The following is a 22,455-nucleotide window of genomic DNA, read 5'->3' on the forward strand; positions in this document are numbered from 1 at the left end:
ACAGAGTGATGTTTGCAGAATCATTTCTGGATTCTTAAGGAGTTAGATGGAATAGTATAAGGTTTTATGAAGAAGCAGGTCTATAATTTGAGAAAGTTTAATGAAGTTTATTGATGTTGCCTCTGTATATAAGACTATTATGTATAATTAGACATAATACAATTATGCATAACTGTACAGTTACATGAAACTGAAATTCTCTTTCAGTTAACTCTGCTGACTTTACTTAAAGGTAGATGCTGAATACAGCAGAGATACTGCTGTAAAGAAATCTGAAGATATATGAGACAATAGTAAATTTTGCTGCTCTCTCCCATCTGCCTACCATTAAAAAAAGCTAACAAACAAACCCCAAACAATCCATTAAAAAAAACCAACCATTTGCACTGGTCACCACCATAAGACATCACAATAGTCCCTCACTTGCTATATCCTAATAGATATATCCTAATATATAGGTGGTCACACTTCAGTTTTGACTTTGAGCTCCTGAGAATTCTGTTCACTCCAAATATTTAGCCATCTCCTTTTATTTTCTTCCTACCCACCGTGCTCTTTTTTTCTGAGTGACTGCATAACAACTAAGGAACAGAACACAGATACAGAGATTATACCTGTTTGTTATTTGGTACTGTCATGACAATCAGTTTAACATTGGCAAGCCCTTGCCTAAAGAACAAGAGAAGAAAAGAAGCAAAATATACTGTATAAATGTTATGTTAAAACTGTGAAATATTCTTGCTTCTGCGTTTTAGAAAATTTAGTTTTCCATGGAAACTAGTACTTCTTAAATCCCTATAGCACACCCAAAAATAACAGTGTTTTAGCATGCAGAGTGCATACAATCACATTTCTGACATTTTTAAGCTTTTCACATGGATGTAGTTCTTGTTTTTAAACTGGTACAGAGCAGTGGAAAGAGCCAAGAGTCTTGTTTTCTGATCTTAACTGCCATTAATTTATTTCGCATTTTAACCAATACACACATATAAGAATTTTGGCCTCTCCATCTCTCATCCCGGATCTGGGTTCTTCACCCAGTGTACAAGAGCCCATTCACACACAGGGTCGAGATACTTGTCATTGCATGTCTGCACAGAGATGGATGCTAGGTGGTAGACCCACAAAGCTAGCACACCTCTTAACACATAGTAAAACTTCTTATACCCTTTGAATAACCGTTGACAATCACATTTAGTCACACTTAATCTCCATTGGTTCTTACAATTACCTCCACTTAAAGGTACAGTGTTCTTGTTTTTACTGTGCATGTTCCGTGGAGTGGAGAGGGGGCTTCCTCAGTAGGGGTCGGTCGGTATTTGCTAGAGGGTGGATCTTTTAGTATGCTAATTAGGGTAGTTTACAATAGTTCCAATAATTTTCTGTTTAGTCTCATTACCATTTGGTTCTCCTTGAATTTATCTTCTTGTGCTCTAGCTTGACTTATTTATGGTGTTTGCTCTTTTCCTCAAGGCCACATTTTGTTAACTGTTTGTAAGGATGTAACTAACATCCTGTTTTTCAAATTCTTTGTTGTTTTTCACCACAGATACTTTTTTAATTTTTTTAAAGTAAATAATTCTTGTATCACATCTGCAGAATGAACACCTTGCTATTTATCTGTCCAAAAGACAGAGTAGCTTTTTTTATAACATCAGACCTGTAAGCCATATTATAGACCTGACTTTAGACAAGTATTTCTTAAATGATACAGGTTACATGCAAGATTCCTTAACAGTAACAGATAAACCAAGAAAATGTAGAAAGTGTCCAGGTTTTCTTTTCTACAACACAGAACTAAGGACACCTACAGTCCAACTATTTTATGCTACTGACTAGAAAGATTTCAAAGATTTCTAAAAAATCACTACCACAGGAAAAAAAGTGTTTGTGGCTCATTTCCTGAAATGACAGAGAACTTTTCACTTTTCAGGATTGGTGCTATGGCTCTTTACTTACCATAAAACTGGAGAAGAATCTGACTCTGTACTTAGAAGAAATTCTTCAGTATGTACTAAAGGCCAATCGCAAATTAGAGTAAGAGAATAAACATCCCACATGCTTAAAATATTCTAGATTAAAAAAAACCAAACACAAAACAGATATGGTTTTCATATTTTCTTCATAGAAGACACTTTTTGTCTTTTTTGAGCAGAATATTCACATTCCATAGCTTAAATGACTAGGAGTAGAATAAAAAAAAACCAACACAGCAAGATCAATATCCTCTGTAAATATAATAATCTTTACTTTATAAAAACATATTTTAAAGCTATTACTTTAAAAAGTATTTTTATAAGATGGTTCAAGAACACTGTAAAATAAAGGCTAAACCAAATCATTACACATACCTCTGTATCTAAAACAAACAGCAGATTGCCAAGAACTTGAAGCTTCACTGCATCTAAAAAATATCCATAGTCACCAAAAAATTATTATTTTTCTCGAGAAATGTATTTGAAGCAAAACCATATTAAAATGTACAACTAAGCACTGGAAACCTACAGATGTTTAACCTCATGGAACTTCCTAGGACTGTGAAAAGTTTAGCTTAAATAGAGTTGTGATATATGTATCCAAGTTAAACTCAACAATTTTGAGGCATGTGTTTTGGCTGTACCTTTACAAGGAGCATTCTATTTGGTCTATGTGCATTTACTAAAAACAGTGAAATAACTGAAAATGTCTTAGTATTTTCTGCAATTAAATATGAATTCCACACTTGTCTATAAAAAGAAAAAACACTTTTTTTACCTTTGATCAGACTTGAATCAGCTAAACTTCGAACAGACACCAGGTTATTGGTAGTGTCTACCTGCCATTTGGAGAGTACATAATCACCTTTACCCTATAAGTAAAGGCAAAGCAAAATGGGGTTATACATTAGAAATTTGGCCATTGACAGGCATGTTTCTACAATTGATTTTTAACTCAAAAAGCTGAAAAACTAACTTAAACTTTATTCCTGGTGAATGCTGATGTTCAGAAAAATACATTTATTTATTTTTAATTTTGCCTTTTTCCTGTCTCCTTTCAAGATTGGCATTTACTATGGTAATTGTTAACAGTCAACATCCCCAAACATTTTTGGCTTTTCTAAAAACAAGCCATATTTCAAAATATCCACTTTCTATTCTCATAGAACATAAAACCTGAATGAAACATACACTGAACCTACTGAGAAAAATTGCATTGAATTTAACAAGCTTCAGTCAATCAGCTGAGAAAACTCATTTCTAGTCCAAAATAACATTTCAAAATATGTCTATATTTTTATTTTTTATTAGTTCCTGTACTTAATTCATGCTTAAGGGCTTTATTGAATTGGGACCTTAATTGTTACCTTTGCAAGCCTTTGCTGAATGTGAACCTGACTGGAAGAGTCTTGCAAACTTTAACTTTCTCTCTGAGCTCAAGGAAGAGACTGTAAATAGACTAGCCTGTACAGGCTAGGAACCACAGTGATTTACTAAGGTCATGCATCCAGGCTGAAAATATTTTCCCCCTGTCCATCGTAACAGTGCAAGTTTTGAAATGACAACAGCTATTTCCTTGCAAGAAAAACTACAGACAGACTGCACAACTGATAAACTTTAAATTTACAGTGAAGGAAATTAAAGACAAGAAGTCTTAGTGTAAAAAGTTTATTATCTTCTTTTTAATCCAGCTAGAAATAAATTTTGTGGCAGATCAAAACACCCTCACTGATCACAAAATTGTTACAAACCCATTCTTAGTACTTACCACAATTATCAAATGGATTTTGTTCACTAAGTGAGTTAGCACAAAATCCTGACAGCCAAGGCTGTGATATTCTTCTGTGGAAATGAAAGCTGTCTTTATCTGTCCTTGTAACTTGTGAGGTAGAAGAAGGGAAAGCAAACAAAAGGGGAAGGAAAAAAGTTGTTCATACCATTAGTAGATAAAACCTTGAACTGCTCACTTGTCCATATACAGAAAAAGTGATAATTGCAATTATGAGTTATAATAATAAATGGGTAAGTAGTCCATGAAATGTACAGAACCAAGTTTTGTTACAAACTCTTCACTTAACACATATGTTACAAGTTAGCAGGTATTTCTTACTTGCTTTCCCGTAAATATATCCATCTTGTCAATTGCTACAAAAAAAAAAAAATCAGTTAAATTCAGTTAAATAAACTTTTCCAAAATTGAAAAAAACCCTGCTAAATGTCTTATAAAATATTTTAATCCTAATCCAACTATGCTGAAAACCACTTTTGCCAGGATCTTTGACAGGGTCTATTTCTATTCAACACTGTACTGAGTTACAGAAAATTAACTAATGAACTAATGACTATACTTATACAGCATTAAAAATGTACATTATTCCCAATATCCTTCAGTACAGCTAAGATTGGTTATGGCTTAAAATCCTGCTTCCATAGTATTCAGTACTCTCTCTCTAAAGCACTGATTCAGAGAAACTTAAGTTGAAGGAATTATATGTAGAATACAGAAACAGTTTTATTACAGAACTAGTTTGTATATCGGTTTCCGTTTAAAAATAAACTAAGATTACATAGAAAATCCCAATTCAATATCTTATTCCTATTAGAAAGGGACATGGAAAAACTTTTTTAATACAGCTCTCCCTGTTCAAATGTAAATCCCAAGTGGTTGGAAGATCATCCTACCTTCCTGTGTTTCAGCAAGTGGAACACACATAATGCAGAAGAATCCATTGTTTGTAAGAATGAACATATGATAAATACCTAAAAAAAATCCCGATACAAATATTTCAAACTTAAGTATTCAAGAGTAAGTAAAGAGAGTACTTGCTTATAAATAGAAGAGTGAAATAACTGACAAAAAAATAATCTGACCAACAGACCAATTTGAAACAAAAATTCCATCACTTTCAACGAAGAGTAGAATAAGTCTGTACATCTTAGAGTTTTGTTTGAAATATAATTTTTCTATGCATCTGTCAGTCTGCAAATTCTGTTTTCATGACAAAACTACATTTAAATACATTATATTGTGACAGAACAAAACTAGGAAGCACACAAACTACTAAAATCTGAAGTCCGATTGACAGAAGAAGGAATCCTTCCTTTTTGAGCATTTTCATATGTTTAGCACAGTCTCAATAGAAAGAGGTTTTGAGTTCTGAATGTTTGTTGTTTTCTATGACATTTGTAAAATAATTAATAAGAGCTAAATATCTTTACAGGAAAGCATTAAGAAAAGTGCGTTTAACGTCTACAATGCAAAGTAAAGCTGCATCTGATTATTTATTTTGTAGTCTCTTTCCCTGAGAGATTAATATTAAAGGGCAACAAAATCACAAACATTGAGACAAGGGGGGGGAGGGGGCAGAAATAATCAAATTCTTACCTGCATCTGCATTATCTTTTTCAATAAAGAGATTTAAGTAGGTCTTTTCACTTAAAGATTTTTCAACCAAAATCTAAAACAGAATCAACATAAAAACTATTAGACTATTACTCTGTATTTTATTTTAAAAAAAGAAAATACTAGAAATACTGATCATCAGTTCAAACAGTAAACCCTATTCTTTCATGAAGAATGGGTTCTTGTTTATACATGCCATTCCTAAATATAATTTCCTTATTTGTTACTTATGGGAGCAAAAGTGTCACTTAAATTTGTTCAAACTAGAAGAAATGTTCAAAACACAAGAATGTTTCTATTTTGACATTTGGAAGAGAAAAAAAAGTAGCAAAGAAATTCTGAGAACAAAAGTTTTTCAGCAAAATTAGAACAGAAAAATTACTGTACCTTAGTTAGCAAGGTTTGTTTTGATGGTATGTGAATAAGATGGAAATTGCCACTTCTCTCACCAACCACAAGAAACTGATTTTCTTGACACATACCAACTACATCCACATTAGTATCTGAAAAGTTCCATGGCAAAATTTCAAATATTAAGATTTGGGTTTTATTAATAGATATTCATATTTGAAACACAGAAATTGGGCAATACAGTGTCCCAGATTTCTTCAAAATTATTTATTTTGATTAAACGAAGTACAGGAAAGGGCATACAGGGTGTGGTTTTGGTAGCCATTATTTTCATTGCAGTAAAAAGTTAGTGAGCATTCTTATTAAATTGCACAGAAATACTTAGTTAACTGTATAAAGAACCAGCAATCGTTTATTACTTATTTACTATAACACATCTTTTCACAAGCTAGTTACATATGAATGACACTTGTTATATTTTCATAAGGAAACCTAACATACACATTTGAAAAGTTAGTTTTAGCTTCCAGTGGAATTCCAAAGGACTGAGCTTACCAAACCCAATGTGCATCTGAAGAGACTGCCCAGTACTGTCAAGAACTGCTATCGATCTGTCAACAGCAATAATACTGCCACCTCTTGAGCTGCATGCATGCAACTGCGGATTAACAGAGACCTAAGACGAAAAAGCTTGTTATAGAGAGTAACTGAAACACTTTAGAAAATATGACAAAGGAGCTCAGGTAATTATTAAGAAAAAGACTCAGCTCTGATGAATTCTACCTTTTCTTGGGATGTGATCCGAAGTAGTGTATCCACTTGGTACAATGCAGTTCCACACTCCTGTCCTAAACCTACAGGGAGCCGCCCAGTCCCTGTGTCATCATTTGCAAAAATTTCGATATCATTCCACATGTTTACCTGTGCTAAACATTTAAGGAATATGCTGTAACACAGAGAGCTGTAAAAAAGTTGTATGAACACACACAAATTATTGATTTTAATACTCTATCGTGATCCCTGCGTCTAGGAGGAAGGGTGGTACAATAAGCCTAAAGGCAAACTCCGCGTTTATAAAATACAGAGTTAAGTCGCAAGAGCAATATGGCTCCCAGCCTACGTCCCCAGCGGGCCCGATCGAACGCAGGTTGGTGGGAACAGGTTTCGCGTCCAAAGCTGGAAGAAATTCAGTGCCAAAAAGCCCTCTCCACCGCGCAGCGGCCAACCCTGCCCACAGGAGCCACAACCGATCTTCCCACCTCCTCACCACAGCCCCAGAAACCAGTGACAATCCACTACCGCGCTTCCTCAGCTCCTTCAGGCTTTCAAATTGGCGGGAGCCCCGGCTACGGCTGCGGGCCGCGGCGTGGGCCAAACTTCCTCCAAACGCGAACAGCACCGTTGCTAAGACACGGCCTAATCCTTCCCGCCCCCAGAATGCACCGCGGCTCCCTCGCTCCGCACCGCCTTCTCCCGCCCCATTGTTACATCCGGGCGCCTGGAGGGAGAGGGAGGGCGGGGCGTGTGCCTCGGCTCGCGAACGCTGCGGCCGCAGCTGCTGAGGGAGGTTGAGCCCCTTGTGAGGACTTGTTGAGGGGGAGCGACCGTCCCGGGCGCTCGGTCATGGCGGTAAGTGGTGTTCGCTGCTGGGGTGTTTGGAGGGAGCCGAGTTGGGCAGGGGGCCGCCACGGGGCGGGAGGGAAGAGCGTGTGAGATGGGGAGGGCTGGGTCGGGAAGCTGTGTGCGCGGAGAGACAAAATGGCGCCCACCGCTCCTTCGCCTGCCGGCGCCATGATGGGCCTCGGGGAGGGGGTGGCCGCTTTTCACCCATTACTTCTCTCCCTTTTTCCAGAAGTTTCTGTTTCATTTATTTGGCCTTGGAGAGAAGCGAAGAGGCCTTGTGACCGAGGCCTTATCGTTTCCTGACTGGGGAGAGAAGTATTGTGGCTATAGGAACGGGTGTTAGAGGGACTCTGGGGCGCAGGTTCCCTGGGAGGGGAGGAGGGAGGTTATCGATTTGGTGGTTGGGCCATGCTTAGCTTTCGTTCGTGTGGCTTTTCTTTGCCTGTTATTTTTCTTTGTGTTAGGGGGTCACAGGCCTGTTATTTTCAGCGTCTTCTTACACTCAGTGATTAATTATTTGCTATCATTTTCCGGTTTTTATAGTCAATATCGATAGGAAACGCCTCTGCTGTAGTTATCGCTGTCTTTATGTTCATACACAGCCTAAGAGCATAGCTTTATTCTCTTAAAATTTGTGTGGCCTGGAAACAGTTGAAGATGTTTTTCCCATAATTGAGTTGAAGAATCAATAAGAGGAGTTATCAAACCCGATGTTGTTAATTTGTTTTTGAAGTTACTAAATAGTCTTGAGTGCAAAACCCACCAAACTCCCAAACCAGGTTCAAAAGTGAAAAAACTTTTCAAAGTTGACTTTGAGTACTTTGTGGTGTCTTATCTGGTATTTAAAGTTCTTGTCTTGAAAGTTTGACCAGTGGTGAAACAGAAGAGGACCATAAACTTCTGCAGAAAATAGTTTTTTTGGATAATTTTTTTCGATTTATATAATTTAACCTGTTAAGAGATACATTTTTCTATAAAAGGACTTGGAAGAGTTACGGACTTGTAGTTTTGCACCTAGATTACAGGCACTATCTGTGAGGTTCCCCTAAACCAGTAAGTAGGCGAGGAGCTTGTTCAAGGAAACCCATGAGCTTGTGGCCAATCTAAGAACTGAGAATAGTCTCCTTAAAGTCTGTCAGCCTTTTTTTGCTGTCCTTTTTTTGTAGAGCTGAGAGATTTCTCTAAGGTGCAGTACACAAGGGCAGTAATGAGCAGCAATGTGTATAAATAAGGAGTGATGGCCTTGGAAAATGTGGCAGTGGGCTCAATTTCCCTTGGGTACTATGTTTAAAAATGCAGTTAACTTAAGACTGTTTAGCTGGTATTCTCCTTATCCTTTTCAAGTAACTGAAATGTAAATGTATCGAAATCTCAAAATTTCTCAAACTTTTGGCTGAGTCCTTTGGAAAGGAAGGGAGGGACTGAGCAGAAGGTAGGGGGGCGTAAACGAGCACATTGATGATAGATAATCATAGAATGGCAAGGAATTGTGATGTCTAAGGTCACAAACAGGAGTCAGTTCCTGCTCTATCTAATGCCCTAAAGGCTTCAGGATGGTGGATGGGTTACAAGTAGTATTCAGAAGTGTCACTAAGGCTATAGTTAAAGTTCTGCTGTGAATGCACTTTAAGTGGTCAGTGCTGTTGTCCACATGCTGGTGCGTTTTGAACAAGATATCAGTATACCGTGTGAATGGAGAAATGAACAGCTGCTTTATCTCTCTTAAAGAGAGATTTTACTATAGATGTATCTTTGTACAGAGGCAAATTAATAAGGAATTGGGCAGACTAAACAGTAGGTGAAATCTAAGTCCAAACATCTACTTGTAGCATGTTATGAAGAAAGTCTACCATTAATACACAATATATTAGCAACAAGCTGTAATATCTGTTGTAGTTTAAGAAAAACTAGCTACTCTGTTTTCAAAGTCATGAATATAAATCAGCATTTGAGAGGTTTTGACATGTCTTGTTAGTTTGCAAATAAAAGGGCAGCTGGTAGAAAAGCATGCAAGTTAAAGTCCTCAGCTATACTATACTGTCTTCATTAATAGCATTTCTGGGCCAAATTATGTCAGTGAGGTCATCTGCATCTGTACAGTGTTCAGAAAGTTTGATCATGACTGTCTACATGATCAGAACAAGAAAGACCAGTGAATCTGTAAAGGCATTAATGAGAGCACATTCACCTTTTCAGTGTGTACTTTTTCGGTTTCTTTCATTGCATTGCATGGATGTTGTACACATTTACTTTTCCCAGCATTGAATTACAATGCAGTCTTGATTACTCTACACAAGATAAGTTTCTGGGTTTAGTCCTCCTAGGCCAGGGTTTAGAAAGACTGGGGGGAGCATCTGGTTTTTTGTCATTAAGAAAAATGATACAAAAATTCTTGGGACAGGTGAATGTGACCTGTGTGTACTCTTATGCAAATACACTTTTTTTTAATAGAGATACTGTTTGAGGTTTTCCCTTATGCAGTAGTTAGGTGTCTAACACTAATATAGTATATCTAATTTTGTTTATCTTCAAAGCTCATTCAGTCCTTCAAACTACAGTGGGGATTTTGTGCTCTGCCTCAGTAATGCCCTAACTTCTGAGGTGATTTAGCTCTGTTGGGACAGCATTGATGTTAAGTAATCTTAGTCATGCAAATGTTAAAAGGTAATTGACCTATGAACAACACCATTTAGAGGGAACTTTGGATCAGAGTTTAGTCTTACTCAAAAGTGCATGGAAAAAGTACAGTCTAATGTAGTGGGAGAGCAAAATGTTGCTATATGTTAGTTCTCCTTATTAAAGTCTTGAAAAAGCAATCTATGCAGTTACACAGTTCACTGGAAGTCTATCAAGCTATTGCCTAATGAATAATGGGATGGCTACTCAGGAGATTGTCTTACAGAACATAATTTTAAGTGTGTCTTCAGAGGAAATACTAAGTATATAGGAGTGAAAAACAACAAAACTTAAGTTTTTTGGGTTTAAACATTCTGTCCTCTTGTAGGGTAGTGATACGGAACGAGATGGAGTAGTCCCAGAAAAGTCCTCTCCAGAAGGAGAGAAGAAAAAGGAACAATCAGATGCCTCTAGTTCTCCCAGAACATCAAAGCATCATTATTCAAGATCACGCTCACGGTCAAGGGAAAGAAGACGGAAGTCAGGTATGATCTTCATATAAGCAAAGTTGCATAGTAATGTTCTGGTGCATGCTTGTAGAACATTTTGGAAAAAAATATGTGGATTTATCTCTCATAACTTTTTAGAATTGGGGAGAAAAAGAAGCTTCTAATTCTGGTTTTGTATCTTGAATATCTTATTTTGAAGCCTTTCGATTTTAATGATAGAAGTGATAAGTAAAAAGGTCCAGGTAATATTCAGGGCATTGGGGGACAGGGAATGGGAATGACAAACACCACCAAACAGAAAACCATACTACTCTGTCTTTATTTTAATTAGGTATGCTTAGACTGGGATATTTTTGCATGGTTGTAACAAAAATAAGGTTACCTGGCTGAAGAATGACACTGGAGTATGACATGGGCTAGCTTGAAGAAATGCAAAGAGCTCTGAGTAACAGTTAGAGGTTGCTTTCTGCAGTAGATATTTGGATAGTGCTGTTTGTTTTCTAAATCTCTATTCTTGACTTTGGGGGCTGGAATAACTGAAAAAACTAGAAAGGTGACAGCCAGCTGATCTCCATAACTTGGTAAATAACAATAAATATTTTCTTTTCCAGATGCTGAAGGAAGAAAACACAGAAGCCGGAGCAGAAGCAAAGAGGTAATTAACACTTTGTAGCGTTTAGGTAATTGTACAATACATCTTAAAAAGTATCTTGTAGTAATGTACATATGTGTAAACCTATATAAATGACTTTATGGTAAGTACAATAAATTGGAAACTTGTAAGCTTAAAAATGGATATGGAGATCCTTTCATAGTGAAGCATGATTGCAGCCATCATGTTGACAAGGTAATAGTTTTATAGCTTTCAGAAACTAGTAACTTTAATTATTTCTTTTTTCTGGAAACAGCCAAAGGAAAGAATTCATGTGGAGAGGTAGAATGGTGTTCTTGATGACTTTCACAGAGCTTCCATTAACCAAAAGCCTTGGGTGCCTTTATTCCTGGCCAGTGTTCAGGACTTTCAATGATACATACCCATCTACTTAAGTATATTAAAAATAATACCCCACCTGACTGAGCTCTGTTTATTGCATCCTTTAATTGTAAAGACTGTCATAGCTTGACAAACAAGCTGAGTCAGCTGGAAACATGACAGTAGCAGCAAAAATTTCGGAGGGCTGTCTCTTTTTTTTTTTTTTTTTTTTTTATAAATGTGTGTGTGTGTGTATGTAGGGGAGTGAGAAGAGACAGCATCAATAATACCTTGAAAATAACTGGCTTACGCACCAGAGAAGAGATGAAACAAGCAAACCTGGAGCGTCGAAGTAGTCACAAAGAAGCTTAAGCCATGTGGGGCAATAGCAGGCTGGGTCAGATGAGGGACTTTTTAACTTCTAACCTAGGTCAGGAACATCTCCTTCCCCTGTTCCAATGGAAGCTCTGTTTGAAAAAGGAGGATTAAGAAAAAAAAAGAAATAATCTAGGAGAGTTTTTGTGAAATTGAATATATTGTTTAGCTCACATGATAACATTTCTATAATAAATCATACTCAGCGTGCTAATGCGCGAAGAGACTGAACTGAAGACGCTGCAGACTCAGATAGCAAAATTATAAGCCTACTTCATGATAAGGTAACTATTAGTAATTCAAATTCATATTTCCCTTAAAAATATCTTAAATCCGTTATGGGATATAATGGTGGTTTATTACTAAGTGTGTGTCTGGAAGATATGATATAAAAAACCCTTGTAAATCTGATTTTAATGATTAAAAAAAGTCCTTGCTTAAAGTTGCATCCAGTGTTTTGCCATGTTGTTGGATCTAATCTTACACAATTTATTTAGCAGTTCCTAAATTTCACAGAACGAACAGATGAGGAATAACATCCCACAGTAGATTAACTGTTTTCATTCATTTGCAAGAATAAAATTTTCTTTGTAGACTAAATACTGAGTATCAGTAATTCTTTCTAATATGTATACCGGAACAACTACTTGTGTAAATACATACTCAAAATTAACATACAGGTAACATCCAAACTTCAGATGTGTTTTTATGTAACAACTGGTTATTCAAGGAGCTAACAATAAAACACTGTAAAAACAGGAAAAAATCTAGCATTATTGTATACTTGAAGCACTATAATCAAATACGTTTAGAAATTGATATATATTCATAAAGAGTTAGAAAGGCTTGGATAAGTGGGTGTAAAATAATTATAGCATCTTCGCCAGACTTTTGAGAGCAAGTTAGGATTATAGGAAAGTTTTCTTTGAGTAGATAACAGATTTAGATAAGGAAAAAAACCGCCCCAAATTTCTGAAGAACTGGGGTTTAGTCTAAAAAAAAAAATATCATGCCTAAATTGTGACTTGAAACAAAATGTTATTTAAACATAAGACTTAAGTAGGCTATGGTTTTCTGCTAGAAAGATTTCAAAATAAACTGGATATATTAAGAAAAGGTGTTGATGTCATGACTTGGTCTCTAAGGAAAACACTGGCAAAAATCAAGCCTGACCTTGCTAAATATTTTTGGCATTGCAGCTATAAAAAGGAATCTTTTTTTTTTAAGAGGCACTGCAGGAAGAAATTGCGGTATAGTTGAGCAGCATATCTTTAATTTAAAACTACTGTGGGAGGTCTCAAAGTGATGCATGTTAGTTTTAAATACTAAAAATGGGATGTCAACCGTATATCTTACTACTTTGCTTTTTAAAAACTGTTGGAAGTTACTAACTGAGGAGAGTTTTGCTTAAAAAATTATTTAATGATGGATAGAAAACTTTTAGTTCTAAAAGCAAAGTAGTATATGTCTGCAACTATATATGAGTTTTAGTAACTTTCTACATGGTAGGCTTAAGCAAATATTAAATATTTACTACAACTGTGAGTGTTTGTGTATATATATGCATATTCATAAATTGTCAGGTAAAGATAGGTACTTACTATATGTTTGGAATGAAGGCAGTAATGAGAATGACAGTTGGTTTTGTTACAATGCTGTGAACTCTTATGTGGAAACACTGTAAAGATCCCTTGATGGATGCTTTAGAAATCCTTTATAGACAGCGGGGAGGAGGGAAAAGTGGGAAAAATTAAGCGTGCATTTGCATCTTTGGTTAGTTGGTGGCATTAGGTAAAACCGCCATCGCTCATGATTGAGTCACACTCCTAAGGTTACTAATGTTGCATCACAACTTATCATTTTTTATCTTCTGATACCCATACTAACTCTCTTTGTTGCACTATTTTCCTGAAAGAACCAACTTCTTCTTAAAACAGGCAAGAAGACATGAATCCAAAGAGAAGTCCTCCAAGAAGCACAAATCTGAAGACCACAATGACAAAGAACATTCTTCTGATAAGGGAAGAGATAGCCTAAATTCATCTGAAAATGGTGAGGATAGACATAAACGCAAAGAGAGAAAATCATCAAGAGGGAGGAGTCATTCAAGATCCAGGTCTCGTGAAAGGTAAGCTGTTTTACATGTTATTGTCTTTTAAGTGCATTTACAAAAGCAGTGTTTGGAATTTGTGTAGACTTCTGAAGTACAGCTGAATTATATACCAATCTAATTTGACTCTAAAGGATCAATTTATATTGCATATTCCAGTTTTCATTGGATAGTGCATTTGCTGCTACTTAAATAGTTTTAGACTGGTTCTGAGTAAAAGTATGACATATCTAAGGCTTTATATAGGTGATCTGTCTCACGTTTATAGTTGGTATACGCAGTATAGAAAACTTATAAACTGTATCGAATGTTAATTGTTAGTGACAGGGAAGAAAACACACCTTTAGTAATGTCAGGGCTTTTTACCTCTTAAATCAAGAACTTACACAGAGTCAGTGCTGTCTAAGCCTCCACGCCCGGTAGGCCACCTAGCACATTCTATGGTAGCAGAGTTGCTTGAGTCAAAGAAGTTGCTGCCAGAACTCGTCAGCCAGCTCTGCTCATAGCTGAGGGATCTGTAGCAAACATGATAGCAAGGAATGACCTTCAGCTGAGGAACTGTGTGTCACTCATTTGGGCATCTCTTCCCTAAGGTTTTGGAATGTTATGGGGAGGAGGAGAGTTTTGTTGCCTTGAATTTAAAACTCTGCATCAGATTAGTGTGGCTGTGTATTTGTTTTGGGGTGTAGGCTTTAATGAACAACTAAATGGCTGTATTGATGAGTGTGAAACTCTTTGTTTAACTTGCTCATCTCTTTGTGGCTGGTGGTAGTGTTTGGTTCCTTTTCCATTTCATCTCCTAGTCTTACAACTTAAACTGTTCCAGTCTTGAACTCTTCTGTGTGTAGTTTGCAGTCTCCCCACCCTGCCTGATGCATTTTGCCCTGTGGTGACAAACCTGTATGTAAGTCCTTAAGTGGAAGCTGAATTTAAACATGAGAATATATGTAAGAATGTGGGACATGTGTTTCAGACGTCATCGTAGTAGAAGTCGTGATAGGAAAAAATCCAGATCTCGAAGCAGAGAGAGAAAACGACGAATAAGATCTCGTTCTAGATCAAGATCTAGACACAGACATAGAAGTAGAAGTAAAAGCAGAACTAGGAGCAGAAGCAGGTAAGTGTTAACTTCTGTATATGCTTAGTGATGATGTTTGGTAGAATATTCTGTGATGGGCTGATGTATAGAAGAATGATAGGTTTGCCAGTTAATGTCTATTCAGTGTAACTATATGTGTTTGTCTTTTTCTCAGCTGTATTGATGTAGTGGGTTTAAGGACCTGGGTAGTTTGCATACACATACAGGAATGTTTGTCCTAGACAGCTTAAGTGTCTCACACTCTCAGCTTTACGTAGCATGGTTTCTTGTTAGCAATTAGAAATACTTAACTAGTTATTTCATGAGTGTCTTATAAAACCATCATTTTAGAACTTATGACTGATAAAGTAGAAGGAAAGTAATTAATATTTTGGGTAGTAATGATTACCACAGTTCAAGCTCTTTTTGGTTTCTTATACTGTAACTGAATGTACTAGTTTAAATAGGATATTTAAGTGAGGAAAAACTGAAGAATAAGGTAGAACTAACCCAGTCGTGTGCTTAACACGAGTAGTGTGGTTGGCAAAGCACTACTTCAAAAATACTATTGATAGTACTTTGTGTATATATCATAAATGGGAAGTTTAACAGGGCATCACTGGCTGTCAGAGTAGATACACTGATCAGAAGCTAATGCTGATCAGCTCCATGAAGTTAATTTGGAAATTTGTCTTGTCTGTGAACTGGCACAGTGTAGTGTTCAGGTGAATTTTAAGTCAGATGGACTATTTCTGATCTAAACGTACTATTCTGTGTTAAGTGATTACCAGCTTCTTTTTGTCAAGTTCAACATAAGAATATTTTTCTCTTGATCTTGGATGCTTCCATTTCTTCCTTAGATTCTAGAAGCGCATATTGAAACATTGCAGCTAGACACATACTGGCTTATTCTGAGTCTGACAGAGTTGAGATGCATGCTTAACCTGGATTGTGCTAGAGATGAGGTTTTCATCCCTGTATAGAAGTTAATGTTTTACAATACTGATCATTTTGTTGTAGAGTTCCAAGTCTGCTTCTACGTGTCACCATTGCATTCTTAATGTTCTGTAGGATTTTCTGAATGAGTAAGCTAAAATGTGACAACTACAGTTTGTGTATTTCCCTCCTACTTGTTTAAAGTGAAAGTAGTAGTTTGAATGCAAATTGGTGTCCCTTCAGACCTCCCAAGAAGGTGTTGACAGTGTTCCAGTTCATTTAATAGTATTTTCACTGGAGTATTTTAAATTGCATATTTAAAGGGTGTAGAAGTTGGTTATGACTACTCAACATTACGCTGGATCATTGGAGACTTAAGAATCCAGCACACTCGTGTAATGCTACAACATCACTTGTGAAACTGTTAAGAAGAATTATCTTTCTGAAGAAGTAGTTGAATTACGTGGTTTGTCTCGTACTTTATTTTGGCATGCACTTTCTATCAAACTTTCTACTGGGGTGAGTAGAGCTGGGTCTTCAGTTGGTATACGTTATTTGCATCTAATGGTATTTAAGCCACCTTCAGCATGATTGTAAGGCTTCAGTTCCCTGTTATTTCTGGTTATTATAGGAGATGTGCACTTACTGTTTTTAAAAGTCACTTTGAACATTTTGTGTTTAATGGCTCCCTGAAAGCTTTGCATCCCAGAATAGTGTTTTGCTTCTGCAGTGGAATTCAAATTACCTGAAACAGAGAAGGGCAAATGTGTGAAGAAAAAGTGAGGGATAGTCACTAGCCTAGGAATCTCTTCAGCTGGAAATATGCCTTGTTGGATAGTGATGGACATACTGCAAGAGTCTGTTTCTTTTAAGTACACTTTTGTCTCACAAATCTTAGAGAAGGAAAATGAGGTGTAAGATATTTTTTTTTAACAGTAGACTAGAACACTTCATTGAGTTCTGGGCTCAGTTGAAGCCTTTGGAAAGAGAATTAATGGGGCAAGCCTCAAGGAAGTCTTCAGAGCCAAATAAACATGATGTGGAAACTGACCCTGTTAAAACTCACCTGTGAAATGAATTCCCTCCTTTATGAAAGGAATATTTGTTGTGTCACACTTAACAGGCTGTGACAGAAGCATTTGTAAATAGTAGAGCCTGACTTTCTCTTGATGGTTCTTTGCATAATCTCAAGCTCACATTTTCAAGTGATTTGTCCTCAGTAGCATTTAAATTAAGCTTTTGTTCTGTGAGCATGTAGACCATCCTGGCAGTTCTTTTGTGGCATTGCTCTAATTAAGTGCTAGGTGGAAAACATGACACCATCTGCTTGTTTCAAATGGAAATACTTAAATACAAAAGCTCAAATATTTATTTCCTTGATGTTTACCAGTGCAATAAAGCATCAGACCAAAGACAAGACCAAACTACAATAGTCAGCACGGGGAAAAATGAAGGTATCTTTGAAACATGCATTACATCTTATCTCAGGAATGCAGATCTGTCACTTCCCAGTGCCTGAATCTGCATCTTGTCATCTTCTATGAAAAGATAAGTCTTGCCTCCTTTGTATTCTACCAGATTTGTCATGTAAACAAGGATATCTTTTTTTTTTTTTTTTTTATAACTTCTATCTAGGTTTCATGGTGTTTGTAGATGCTGCCCAAGCTGCAAACAGAAGAAACAATATCTGAATGCCATTTAAAGTGGCTGTTGTCAAGTTAGCTATTATCTGAAGTTAGCTATTATCTCAAATGGTTGCTAATAACATTTAAGTATAAAATTGCAGAAACATCTTTGTGCATCTCAACTTATGGTTTATGGCAAATCTGGGAAAAATGCAAGTGATATCTTCTGTAATTTAAGCTTTGCTGGACACTTCCAGTATCTGTGACATCTTTGTTGAAAACATCAGAGGCTTAAACAGGGATAAACCCTTATCTCTTGAAATGTAGATGTTAATTTTGAGCAGCTGCTGCTTAGGTGGGATTAGATGTATATGTCCCCAGTAGAAGTCATGCTTATGAGAAGGTGGGGAGAAGGCTAGTGAAGGATAATTTAATGGAATATGTTGGTATTTTGCTTAAAAAATACATTTTAACTGGGTTCTTTTCAGATTGTCAGGCTCCAGATAATGCATGCTTCATAATTCTGTGCATAGTACTGTCCCCAAGAGCAAACCTGAGACAAATCATGTGTTTAAACGAGCTCTCATGTCTAGCTTGATAGCCTTCCTCAAACAGTTGTCCAAAGCACATTTAGTGAAGAGTGTACAGAGGGGAGAGAAATAGTGATTTCCCTGAGTACTATGCCAATTTTTAAATCAGGCCTCCTCAAAATGCTCATTTTAATATAATTGTAGTGATGTGAGACCTTTTACAGTTTTAAGGCGTTCTTGTAACTTGATCCATTTTACAGTTTTCTTGCCATTGACTTTATGGTAAAGTTCCATGATGTTTTTTTCTTGTCAGTTTTTAGAATGAAAATATCTATAGCATATCTGTTTGTTCTAAACACAAAGTTTAAGAGGGTAAACAAATGCCCAGAATTACACATTCTGTTACATCTTAGTTGGAAATCCTCAGTTTTAACTCTGTCTGTTACAAGGCGAGTGTGACTGTTACACTGTTCTAGTACAATCTGTGAAAGCTGTTCTTGAGAACTCCCCAAACTATTCAGCAATTTTTCAGAGTTGTGATCAAATAATGTATGAAATATTAAGGTATATACGCACCTTCACTGTTACAGCAACTCTCTTAAATTTGGTTACAGAGAGCGAAAGAAAAGAATTGAAAAGCCCCGAAGGTTCAGCAGGAGTCATAGCCGGAGTCCAAGTCCACCACCTTTTCGGGGACGAAATACAGCTATGGATGCCCAGGAAGCACTAGCCAGAAGGTCAGAAATTGTTACTATTTTAATGATACATGACATAAATAAGATGCTGCTGCTGATTTTGCATGACTAAATATTTTTATTCTCATGCACGCACTTCTAGACTGGAAAGAGCAAAGAAACTGCAAGAACAGAGAGAAAAAGAAATGGTTGAAAAGCAGAAACAACAGGAAATGGCTGCAGGTAGTCCATGTATATTACATTAATTGCTAAGCAATAGTGTGAGTGAAAGTTGTGTAGGCTTATGTGCTGAGTGTTACGGTCTTGTCCAACAGATGTGCACATCATGTTTCTTTGTATAATCGTTAACTTGGTTCATATATAAGAAGGGCAGCTAGAACGAGGAAATGGTTAAAAGAAAAAACAAAACAGAAACAAACCAAAACCCACACACACACCCTCAAAAAAAAAAATCCAGCAAAAATAGTCAGAATTTCTTATAGCTTACAGAGTGTACAACAACAATGTTATATGTTAGGCTGGTAAATGTTTTTGTGATGGTCATTGGACCTTCCTTTATGCATCATTAAGCAAGAGTTTGAAAGTTATTACCAGCTCAGGGCTATTTAGAAGCATGAGATACATTAGTTTCACTTCTAGTTATCTTTTACTAAAATTAAGAAACGAGTCTCCAGTAGTTTACAAATAACATGTATTTTTATCATGCAGTTGTTATTTGGATGTTTTCAATTTATTTCTGGTTAAAGGAAATGTTTGTGGTTCTGTTTTAGTTTATTTGGTTGGGGTTTTTTGATTGTGGTGTTTGGTAAGGGGATGGGGTTGGTGGTTGGTTGGTTGTTTTTTGGTTTTGTTTTTTTTTTCCCCTCCCCAAAAGGTCTGAATGTATTGTCTGATAGCAAGTAACCTTTCTTCTACAGCGGCTGCAGCCACTGGAGGGTCCGTTATTAACGTTGCTGCTCTTCTGGCATCGGGAACACAAGTAACTCCTCAAATAGCAATGGCAGCTCAAATGGCGGCACTACAAGCAAAAGCACTAGCAGAGACTGGAATAGCTGTACCTAGCTATTATAACCCAGCAGCAGTGAATCCAATGAAATTTGCTGAGCAGGAGAAAAAGCGGAAGATGCTTTGGCAAGGCAAAAAGGAAGGGGTAATGTTGTCTTTCCTTACTTTCTTTAAACTTAAAACTTCATTAAGTTATAGGATGCTCTATTGACATTATTTGCAGCAAAATGACTTTCATACCTGTTATGAAGTTCCCTATTAATAGCAGCCCAAGGTAGAACTTGGAGTGAAAGGACTAAGATAACTAGACCTTCAGTGACAAATGGTTGTGACACAAGCCTCAGGAAAACCCCTAATGTCATGAAATATTAGAGGTATAAATTGGATCTTGATGATGCTTTTGTCAGTTTGCCTACAACTTGGAACTAAATATCAAATAAAGGTGATCTTTTTAGTGAAAAGTGATGGGTAAGGTATAGAAACTGTAATTCATAACTTTCTGTGACTGTAGAGATTTTTCATTTGATTGTTCTACCTCGTCCAATTCCAGATCTCAAAACCAAGTCTGCAGTAACATTTCAGGTGTGGAGTAATGCATTATTAACTAGCAAAAGTTATAAGTACAAAGAAGCCTTCAGACTTTTATGCTTTGTCAAATAAATGCTCTTGCAATTAGTGAAATACAGCCCACCAAATAAAAAAAGGCTCTGGTGGCAGTTACTTGTTCAGAAAGTCACTGGATCTGACTACAGGGTTTGTCTGCTGATACTATGGAAAAATTTGTGCTTCTGTATTTGTGTTCTTGTCTTTTGATGTGCGACGCTGATACGGAAGTGTTTGTTACATTAGATTATCATTGTGCATCTGTTACGTAACAAGCTTATTTAGCTTTTCACACTGTTTCATAAGATGTGAAAAACTGAAACTGGTTCACGTGGCACTGATGGGTAGTGGCAGGGAGGGAAGAAAAAACATTAATGCTGTTCAAGCAGTTCTTCCTGAATTGAGCTGTGTATTTTAATTCTAATACGCAAATCTGTTTTTCTGCAAATCATTTTTTAAGCATTCATTCTGACAAGGTTTCCAAACTTTATGGAAACGAGTACAGTCTACCCAAGTGGAGAATATACTTCCATTTTGAAACCTATGGTTAAGTGGCCTTCCCTCACAAAGAGTGTCTGTGGGGGTGCTGCAGGAATATCAGATGTGACTTGGGAACCTTTTAATTCCAGCTGTGCTAGCACTACATGATGGGCTCATTTTTAATACTGCTGTTTCGCTTGCTACTGAATTGTGATACTAAGAGAAGCCTGATGTAAAAAGGTGATAATATTTATTTTTTTACTCATACAGGATAAATCACAGTCTGCAGAAATATGGGAAAAACTAAATTTTGGAAACAAGGACCAAAATGTCAAATTCAGAAAACTGATGGGCATTAAGGTAAAAAGTTCTGAATATGTAATTTTTTTGTTAATTGTAGGATAATGATTCCCTTTTTCAAAGTATACCTTAACAAGTAAAGATGTTAAGTTAACCTGATACTACCTGATGTAGTTAAGAGCTTTTAAGTATTTCTTACTAGAATTCACAAGCAGCATCTAAATCTGAATTCAATTAAAATTCTAGAATTTTATTATGTTTCTGGCTAACAAGACAACTGTTATGATCTGTAACAGTGGTAGCTGTGAGCAGTATTCATAATTGATAAAACAGTATTACTTTGTATAGACAGGTTAATTGAGAGACACTTACTTGATGAGTTAGAAGGAACTGGATGAAGGTGTCCTGTACATGTTTCTTGACAGTGAGAGGAAAGCTATGCTAGAATGTTCCAGCAATAAAACCAAATAAGTCAAATCTTACTAGCTTTTGAAAGCAACTAAGCAAAATGATAATTTAGGGCACGTGTAATATATGAAAACACCATTTCCTACCCAACTAATGTTTGTTTTCTTCTGTCTTGTTTCTAGAGCGAGGACGAAGCAGGCTGTAGTTCGGTTGATGAAGAGAGTTACAAAACACTGAAACAACAGGAAGAGGTTTTCAGAAATTTAGATGCACAGTATGAAATGGCAAGATCACAGACTCATACGCAAAGAGGAATGGGATTGGGGTTTACATCTTCAATGCGAGGAATGGATGCAGTTTGAAAAAAAAAAAAAGGCAGTTTTAAAGTTTGGGACTATGGAAGGTTCTTGTTCAAATGTTGGGTCCTTGTTCACCAAAAAGCTAGTACTCTAGCTTGCATGGGTGTTGCATTGACTTTAATTTATTGAAAAATACAATTTTTTTGTAAATATCAGAACAGTGATACTGGTGTTAGTGTTGTTATCAGGTTATACCCACTTCCATTAAACTTGACAGAACTATAGAAGGACAGTATTTTTTAGTTAAAGTTCTACTTTTCAAACCAAGCAGCAGATGGGATGAACTCATACATGGATATTTCGTGTCCACTGTCTTGTGTACTTTTGTACTTTAACCTTGTACAGTTATTTTCAATTCTTGAAACATGAAAGAAACATTGTGTAGATGTTATTTAGCAGTCTGGGCCAATAGGCACATAATCCAGTGCAAAAAAACCTGGTTAATAATAAAGACATTTTTTCTCTAAGGTCTTATTTAATATTAAGTTGTCTTTTGGGCC

At 36.5% G+C, this 22,455-nt stretch overlaps 2 protein-coding genes across 7 annotated transcripts in view; one reads left to right on the top strand and one right to left on the bottom strand.

Annotated features, from left to right (window-relative positions):
- Nucleotides 1-7,145, bottom strand: part of KNTC1 (kinetochore associated 1) — a 41,439-nt gene extending 34,294 nt beyond the window's left edge. The window contains exons 1-12 of one of the 4 annotated variants that reach the window (XM_055709645.1): nt 6,998-7,145; nt 6,514-6,656; nt 6,286-6,406; nt 5,767-5,882; nt 5,362-5,434; nt 4,659-4,736; nt 4,087-4,121; nt 3,745-3,855; nt 2,755-2,848; nt 2,352-2,404; nt 1,960-2,072; nt 615-669 (exon numbers count right to left, since the gene is read on the bottom strand). In XM_055709645.1, the coding sequence (XP_055565620.1) occupies nt 615-669; nt 1,960-2,072; nt 2,352-2,404; nt 2,755-2,848; nt 3,745-3,855; nt 4,087-4,121; nt 4,659-4,736; nt 5,362-5,434; nt 5,767-5,882; nt 6,286-6,406; nt 6,514-6,645 (981 nt within the window). In that variant the 5' untranslated portion in view covers nt 6,646-6,656; nt 6,998-7,145. Of the gene's footprint in view, nt 1-614; nt 670-1,959; nt 2,073-2,351; nt 2,405-2,754; nt 2,849-3,744; nt 3,856-4,086; nt 4,122-4,658; nt 4,737-5,361; nt 5,435-5,766; nt 5,883-6,285; nt 6,407-6,513; nt 6,657-6,989 lie in introns of all 4 variants that reach the window. The other 3 variants (XM_055709651.1, XM_055709637.1, XM_055709641.1) reach the window with 3 other exon arrangements.
- A 70-nt stretch (nt 7,146-7,215) lies between these two features.
- RSRC2 (arginine and serine rich coiled-coil 2) lies at nt 7,216-22,422 on the top strand. 3 transcript variants are annotated; one of them, XM_014277777.3, is made up of 10 exons: nt 7,216-7,359; nt 10,358-10,514; nt 11,090-11,133; nt 13,742-13,954; nt 14,910-15,053; nt 18,720-18,842; nt 18,943-19,022; nt 19,718-19,950; nt 21,159-21,248; nt 21,779-22,422. In XM_014277777.3, exons 2-10 carry the CDS (start codon nt 10,434-10,436, stop codon nt 21,956-21,958), a joined length of 1,188 nt encoding a protein of 395 aa, XP_014133252.1. In that variant the 5' UTR covers nt 7,216-7,359; nt 10,358-10,433; the 3' UTR covers nt 21,959-22,422. The 3 variants fall into 3 exon arrangements, with proteins under 3 accessions (XP_014133252.1, XP_005436549.1, XP_014133253.1); XM_005436492.4 differs by having other exon boundaries at nt 13,764-13,954; XM_014277778.3 differs by lacking the exon at nt 7,216-7,359 and adding an exon at nt 12,033-12,110 and having other exon boundaries at nt 10,418-10,514.
- The last annotated feature ends 33 nt before the right edge of the window (nt 22,423-22,455 follow it).

The sequence above is a fragment of the Falco cherrug genome, chromosome 1 (assembly GCF_023634085.1).
Source record: "Falco cherrug isolate bFalChe1 chromosome 1, bFalChe1.pri, whole genome shotgun sequence".
NCBI lineage: Eukaryota > Metazoa > Chordata > Aves > Falconiformes > Falconidae > Falco > Falco cherrug.

Coding starts and splice junctions, on each gene's coding strand:
- RSRC2 (XM_005436492.4), top strand. Junction 15,054..18,719: donor AGAACTAGGAGCAGAAGCAG/GTAAGTGTTAAC, acceptor ATTTGGTTACAG/AGAGCGAAAGAAAAGAATTG. Junction 18,843..18,942: donor CAGGAAGCACTAGCCAGAAG/GTCAGAAATTGT, acceptor ACGCACTTCTAG/ACTGGAAAGAGCAAAGAAAC.